At 34.8% G+C, this 8,215-nt stretch overlaps 1 protein-coding gene across 1 annotated transcript; it reads left to right on the top strand.

Moving 5' to 3' along the window:
• Window positions 1-1,874: 1,874 nt before the first annotated feature.
• Window positions 1,875-7,265, top strand: LOC132606598 (uncharacterized). The gene is made up of 3 exons (XM_060320174.1): window positions 1,875-2,034; window positions 2,144-2,209; window positions 6,949-7,265. The coding sequence occupies exons 1-3, from the start codon at window positions 1,987-1,989 to the stop codon at window positions 6,994-6,996; spliced, it is 162 nt and encodes a 53-aa protein (XP_060176157.1). The 5' UTR covers window positions 1,875-1,986; the 3' UTR covers window positions 6,997-7,265.
• Window positions 7,266-8,215: the final 950 nt, after the last annotated feature.

Below are 8,215 nucleotides of genomic sequence, written 5' to 3'. Positions count from 1 at the left end.
TACAAAACAAAATTAAGTGACTTTTGTGTTACAATTGCGATATATAGTTGAGTGACCTTCTGAGAAATCAACTCATAGAATAAATTAGTTCATCTTTTAATTTTCTTTGTGAGAATAATAACCCCTCGTCATATCCCAACAGCTAAAATAAAAGTTTTTTTAATATGAATAAATAAAATAAAGGGAAAAGGGTCAAAAATGTCCCTCTACTTTTGGGAAGGGCTAAAAATATCCTCAATTACAAATTTGGGTAAAAAATACCCCTTCCGTCATTAAAATTTTCAAATATACCCCTGTCGTAACGGAAATTCCAACATAATCCGATTTCATTTTTAAACCCGCTCCATTTAAACCCGACCCGATTACATAAAACACACATATGCGACCAACTTGTTCCCGAGTCCTACATCTGGAGCCACTAGGCACAGGAGCGGGTAACTCATATGGGTTTTTTATTTAGTTGGATCGGGTTTAAATGGAGCGGGTTTAAAAATTAAATCGGGCTATGTTGGGGATTTCAGTTAAGACTGGGGTATATTTGAAAACTTTAATGACGGGAGGGGTATTTTTGACCCAAATCTATACTAAAGGATATTTTTAACCCTTTTCTCAAAATAGAGGGGTATTTTTGACCTTTTCCCTAAAATATATGATCTAATTAAAATAACATAAAACACAAAAAATAAACTAATTTTATATAAAATATAGAAAAATACCAAACCATTTTTTCCTTCTTCTTTTCTAGAATAAACAATCTAGACAATTGTTAATATGACGCTACCAAGTACTATGTATAATATTTGCAATATTTCTATTCTAATCATGTGAACCAAAGAATAATTATTTGGGAAAGAGGAAAGTTCGAGGAAAGCAATCTAAATTTATATAAGCTTCTACGAACCATTTCTTCAATTGTAAATAACTATCGAAAGTTATTTCTTGAGATGTAACAAATACTGTAATCAAATTACATATTATGATTAAAAAGTTAGTGTCAGTCGCAAAATAACTTTCGAAAATAGCAATTAAATAAAAGTGTCAATCGCAAAATAGCACTACTGCTAACAGTACCTCACAGAGAAAATCTTCTTGATCATGATTGATTGGAGATGATAATACACACAAGCGTAACAAAATTATGCTAAAAGAAAGCGCGACCAAGCACGTAATATTGAAAAGGAAGACTTGAAAATGAAATTTTTTCTTACCTTTATACAGTCCTTACCTTTTACACATTCGTTAATTCAAAAGCTAAAATTCTAAGGAAGAGAAAATATAATTTTGGATGAGAGTCTTTCATGAAACAAAATCTGAATTTATATTGGCAAAATCATCACCTACATACTCAAAGCTAAAACTAATTTAACTTGCTGCATATACATTACCTACGAGGCTACGACTCTAATTCACAATATGTGGAATGTCGTTTTATATCTCATCGTGAGATGTAATTTCGACCGATTAGTAACGAAAAACAAAATATAGTGTAATTATTAAACTTGCAACAACGTGATAGTTTAGGATTTATTAAAAAATAACTCATAGTTTAACCAATAAAATTTAAGTACGCAATATATACGGTTATAAATAACTTATAACATAAAAATTCTTTACATAGAACACCCGTTTGGCCATGAGGATTTTTCACTTTTTTCCGAAATTCTTTTTCGCTTTATTTGAAAATCACCATTTGGCCGTGAAAATTTCACATACAATTTGAAATTATTTCTGAAATTTAAAAAGCTCTTATATTGATATTCTATTTTTTTCACTTTCAATATATTCGAACAAACATATTCTTGACAAATATTATAATCAAACCAACTCCATCTTCAAAATTTCAAATAAAGTGTAAAATATTTGTTTTTCCTGGCGAGAACTTAAAACTCTTGAGGTCACACTAATAGGGGGGTGCGCAGTCTCATTCTAGGGCTTTATTAAGGAGATCTATCTATAATCTAAGATTCCTCAATTTGCACTCTAACAATGGCGCCTCTTCCAGCACCATACTCAGGAACTAGCACTCTTGCTCTAGTAATTATCTTTTTCTTTTCTTCTACACTTTGATCCCTTTACTTCCACATATCTGAATATAATTCTCGTTTTTTTTTTTAAATGATTTCTTTAATCTTGAAATATATAGGTGGCGCGTGCATCAGCATTCACGTTTGGACTTGCTTATGGAAGCGTTAAGCTCAAGTATCTCAGGGTATAGCTTCCTCCCCTTTTTAATTTCTTTATTTTAGATATAAGGGCTTGTTTGTTTTGAAGACAAGTTATGCTGAGATTAGTTATGTTGAGATTATTTATGTTGAAATTAGTTATTTTGATATTATTTCTTATTGATTGTTTAGTTTAAAGTTGTTTGTTTACAAAAGTACCCTCCACCTTATTTAGTAGAAAAATATTTTGAGGGACCTCAGAGCTATTTTTGTCATTTTCATTATTTTATCCTGGGATAACTAATCCCGGGACTGTTATTCCACCCTTTGCCAAGGATAACTTGTCCCGGTACTACTTTTAATCCTGGGATAAGTTATCCTAGAATTAGTAACCAAACAAGGGATAAGACAGTACTAAATTTTTATCCCATCACTATTTTTGCTTATCCATTATATCAAACCGTCCCTAAGTAACTACTTAGGGGTCATTTTGTAGGGTGTGTAAGACTAGTAGTACTGAATATGTTGTATTAATAATGTTGGGATTAGTAGTGTTGGGATAAGTTATGAGGATATTATTTTTTACCCATTGTTTGGTTTGTTTTTACTCCCTCCATCCCAATTTAAATATCTTAGTTTGATTGAACACGACGTTCAAGAAATATAGGGAGCCTTTTCAATGTTGTGGTTCTAAATAAAAAAATGTGGGTAATGTAATAAAATGTCCTTTGAATTTTATGGTTTTAATCTTGTCATGTATGGTGTTTGAATTGTCACTAAATATAGAAAGAAACACTCTTTTTGGGACATACCAAAAAGGAAAGTAAAACACTTGAATTGGGACGGAGGGAGTATTAAATAACATGCATTGCATAATTTTAAATAGTACTCCACTAGATTGAGTGTATTAGTGTAGGAATAGTACTTGTATTGTTAATGTCATGAGTTACTATGTATAAGAATAATACTGAATATGGTGTATAACTAATACATGTATTAGTTATACATAGGTTTGAAAGTACTACCAAACAAGGAATTCAATATTACCAAAGCTAATACCATACCTCCTACCAAACAACCCCTTAGGGTACTGAAATGAAACGGGAGCGAGATTGATATAGATGAATTATGTAGCGGACTTTATCTGTTCTGAGATTGAAACATTGCTGGTTGACCAATTAAATCTTTTGATTAAAAACTCTTTCCTTCCGATTGATTAATACAGATTTTGGGACGGGGTTCGTTTATTGGATATGTTACTTGAAATTACTTATGTCATGCGATTCTTATGATTCACTTTAAGTTTCACTTACCAGACTTTTAGTGCCTCATGTAAAATGAGATGGGCATGCATGTAATGCAGAACAGACATAGAAGATTCATATAACCAGCCTAGATAGTTTAGGATTGAGGCAAAGTTGGTTTATTAATAGACTTTGAAGTGCGACCTGGCTTTTAACAGTTCCATATAAAACTAAACGGGCTTATGAATGGAGCAGAACAGATATCTAAGATTCATATAGCGAAGCCGACCAGTCTGGAATTGAGGCATTGTAGGTTAATTGATTTTTCTTTTTTGATGACCATGAAATTTGACTGGAGCCAACCCTTTGGGCCAACTGCAGCTTTTGAAACTCGGGGATGATGGGCCCGCCCCTCTATCCTTCTCCACTTAAATACCAGAGTTAGTTTGCTTGGCGCGAGGCTCGAACCTGTAACCTAAGACACAAGTCCTCAACCTTTACCAATTGAACTAACCCCTGGGGGCTGGTTAATTGATTATTATGTAAGTTTCAACCTGCAATGTTTCAGTCTTTTTCTTTTCTTGGATATGATGTTATTTTTTCTGTTTCCAGATGTGATAGCAAGCCCCGTTGAAAATTTCCGAAGTAGACGAGCGGAACAATTGCTAGATATTGTTGTTAATGAGGTGACTAATAAGACAAGATTAACTCCCTCATATCCTAAAGTAAAATTGTATATCGGAATATAGAAACTAATCTTTCTCTAAAGAACCTGATCAGCTTCAGATGGAATAAGTATGAATTCAAGGACTGATGGAGAACTAAGAGTTTTGTCTTAGAATTCAAAACCGATGTAATGAGGAAACAAGCTGAAAATCGAGCCACTGTGACTTTTTTGTGTAAGACAAGTAGATTCCTCTATGAAATGCTTTCTGCATCATCAGTTCTGTCTCAGTGACTGATGATGTCAAAGTTATGTTTTGGGTTATTTGTAGTTATGATAGAACCGAGTCCTGAGAAAAGTTACTTCTGTGAGCTTACTAATTGACATCATTCTTTTGGGATGGTGTGGTAAGTCTAAATCTGTTGAATTAAGTTTTACTCCTCTTGGCCAGTGCAATCAAATTGATCTTCAATCAACCACTCGGTATAGTTGGGGAAAATTTACTCACCATATTCACTAACCCTATTTAGCCACGATCTCTTCCAAATAAACAAAACACTTAACACTTATCGTGTTTAAGGGTTTCTGATTTTGCAATACAGCAGCTGGTTCTGCAGTGTGTTTTCTTATTTCTCGACTCTCCTGGTCTCTCCCCGCGCCTGAATTTCTTTTTCCGTTCAGCTGCTGTGGAATGCTAGTCTTTCTACTTTGGCTTTGCTGTGAAGATTTTAGCCAAACTGATCCTCCTACTATCCCATCAAGTCTTACATGGTTGATCAGTAGACCCATATAATCCTTCAACTTTCTAGGCTTGTGACGAAAATTGTCAAACTTTTACTGGGTTCAGCAACTAGAGACAAACTACTCAGTACTCACGGTGCTGCTTAATGTTAATGCTGGTTAAAAAACTTCAATTGGAGACCACTTCTTTCCCCAATCTTGTTTGAATCATCAGCACTCAAGATTTTTAGACACAAGATTGATGAAGCAGTCATCTACATTTAGATTATCATCCATTTCCTGAGTAGAATCCACTCTTCTCCTCTCTTTCGGTATTTTAAAAAATACACATATCTTTACATTTGGCATGTCCAACTTAGCCAAAACACAATTTCGATTAGTACAATCCGAGATCTCGATATCTTACGGTTGTAACTGGGCAACAACAACTCCTCAGTCCCAAACAAGTTGGGGTTCAGTCCCAAACAAGTTCGGGTTGGATATATGAATCCTCACTGACCATGTTACTCAATTTAAACTCATATCAGGCCAATACTATATAAAATAGAAATAATAAGATAAGTTAAAAGGACTACAAGATGTTATATTTTCTATTGACGTATAAATCTTAAAGGTTAAACAACTCTTAGAAAAGCATAAGACGTACATAGAAGTGCTAACATGGCTAAAACATGTTCTCAACTACTATGTATTACATCTCTGAAAGGCTAAATAACTCCTAGAGAAACATAGGACGTAAGATAAAAGTGTTAACATGAAGTATATTCTCAACTAATAGACATCTCCTATGTAGATCTTTCCTTCTATTGTGCTCTATCTTTCGCTAAGTTTGCATGAATCTGAAGAAATTGTAGGTCCTTTGAGCTAATTTCCTTTCAAGTGATTTTAGGTCTACCCTATACTGTTTTGACATCTTCACTCACTGTGGTTTCACATCTATGGACCAGTGCATTTGAAAAGTCGACGTAGGACATGACAATACTGGCTTAAGCGACCTTCTCTCTTTTCGGTCTCTATTTGCTTCTTGAACCTTCTCGTGAATGTGGTTATTTCCTATCTTGTTTAGTCTTGTATGATTGCACATTCATGTTAGCATCTACATCTCAACGACACTCATTTCTTGGAAGTGTTAGGCCTTAGCAGCTTAACATTCACTCCCATATTACAATTGTAATTGCAAATGAGGACAAAATGGTAGGCTAAGATTTTGTCTGTAACTGAGTTCGCAATTTATAGGAAGTTTATACCCATACCTCCACCCCCCCCCCCCCCCCCCCCCCAAAGAAAAAAAAGGAAGTGCTGCCTAGCAATGACGTGACAGGCTTGGTAAATAGAATGATAATTTGGGTCACTTTAGATAATGGACCAAGTGAAACCAGAAGGGAATTGTCTATGGATTTAGGTAAAACTTGAGGATCTTGTCTCCAAAAGAAACTTTGCCCGAAAACCAGTAGCAAACAAGATATAAAAATAGAGTTTATGCATCACCATCTTTTCTCTGTTCATAATATTCATCTCTTCGACTGCGACTGAAACTTAAAAGAACCAAAAAACACATGAATATGGGACACCAGGATCGTTTTTACTTCATAACAGAATAACTGCAGTCAGGGCAGCCCATTATCCACTGAGTTTCGAACCTTAGGCCATTGGGTCACGGGGATTTCTCAGTTATCAAAAAAAATAAAGAAGAATTTCCATGTCTGATAATAATTGAACACCTGCTAAGTTTACCTCCAAGGATACGGGTCATAGGTCTTGCTGCTTATTTGCTTCAAGAACTAATCTTGGTGCTCTCTGCTATTTTTTAAACGATTGCTTATCGCCTTTGCTGAGACGTATCTATTTGGGTTAGTGAGCTCCCCCTTCCCCTTGATAGTGGAGCGGTGCTCTATTTGGGGTTTTCTCAAAATCTCAACTGGATTTTTTTGTTGTTAATGCCACCTAGGAATTAAGTGGTGCCCTGTGAGAATATCATTGTTGTTTTTGAAGTTTCTGTGCCACTTATCGTTGCATCGACTGTTACTATTTTCTTCTTTCGACATAAGGATGTTTGTAATGGCTGTTAATTCTAGCTGATTTTCCTTTTTCAATCAGAGTAATTGTGACACTTGTTTCCCTTCTGTCTTTTTGCTAGGCGAAGGCCAAGTCTCAAAAGAAGGCTGAAGCTAAGGCACATCATTGAAAGATAGCGTATGGTGGATTTGCTCTCTGCTGATAGAATAAGATATGAGGATTAAACTTGACTTTTCGCCTGATGCTTAGGATCATCAGATTCTGACTTGTAGCTGTTCAATTTTGTGTTAAGAGCTTTTAAGTTTTGTGGTTCAGTAAAGACCGCATCATAGATCTGACTACGAAATAATCTTCTTTGTCAGACGGAACACCCTGAGGTGAAAACAGCATAAGTGGTGGTTGTTCATTAAATCATGAAGATATGTTGATTTTCTGTCATGCAGACTTCAATCGAACTTAATATCTCAACATGAATCGGACATGGAATATGATTATGTACGTGAAAAATCACTAAATTTTAAGTAAATATTATATTCTAAACCCATAATTTCAAGAGTCTAAAATGCTTAGTGCTAAGAACTTCAAAGATTGCACCAGTCATCAAGATTAAATCCTAGATCCATCTCAGATTAAGGCAAGCTTCATGTGTGCTAGATTGAAAAAAGGTTGTTCAAACGGTATCGTGTAGCTCCACATGATATCATTACAGTATTCAGGGAGAATACAATTAATGTAGCTCAAATTTGCCATACATAATTTTATTGAGCTGCCCTTAACATTCCTACTAGCTTTGATCAGGTCCGTTGGTTCGAATTGCTGGAGATTGATGTAAAAATCAACGGCACCGAACTCACTGTTCTCGCGAAGGGACATATGTATGGATTGTGAATGACGACGTACGGCATTAATTGTTTGGATTATCCGTTTAAGGGTACTGTTTTCGGAAGGTACAGCACCATGAAAATATAAACGTAAAATATGCAGATATTTTGCATATAGTTTTTTACCACTTTATTAGAATTAAGTAATGTATACATTTTTACCCTTTTATTATCACTTTGCTTTGGGTGCAATGTGTGGACGTCAAATCTTGGGCAAGAATTAGAAACATGTATAAGTAGCATTTGTAGAGTTTTATCTAATATGAATTTCAATTTATGATTTTCATTTGTTAAACTTCAAGGGGAACATATTTTTGCTAAGCTTCTTCCGAGCTATGACATTTAAGTTTAACCTCTTAAAGATAATTGTTTAACTTCAAAGGGAGAGCTAATGAAAAACAAGCAAATCCTCTTGAAAGACAAAGCGAAGGAGTTAATTAAATTCTGAAACTCATATCGGTGAGGGGGGAGGACAGGAGAGATACATTATGTTAGTAATTTTAAAAT

The sequence above is a fragment of the Lycium barbarum genome, chromosome 8 (assembly GCF_019175385.1).
Source record: "Lycium barbarum isolate Lr01 chromosome 8, ASM1917538v2, whole genome shotgun sequence".
In the NCBI taxonomy this organism is placed as follows: domain Eukaryota; kingdom Viridiplantae; phylum Streptophyta; class Magnoliopsida; order Solanales; family Solanaceae; genus Lycium; species Lycium barbarum.
This window is presented reverse-complemented; position numbering and strand designations above follow the sequence as displayed.

Coding starts and splice junctions, on each gene's coding strand:
- LOC132606598 (XM_060320174.1), top strand. CDS start 1,987: ATGGCGCCTCTTCCAGCACCATACTCAGGAACTAGCACTCTTGCTCTA. Junction 2,035..2,143: donor GAACTAGCACTCTTGCTCTA/GTAATTATCTTT, acceptor TGAAATATATAG/GTGGCGCGTGCATCAGCATT. Junction 2,210..6,948: donor TTAAGCTCAAGTATCTCAGG/GTATAGCTTCCT, acceptor TCTTTTTGCTAG/GCGAAGGCCAAGTCTCAAAA.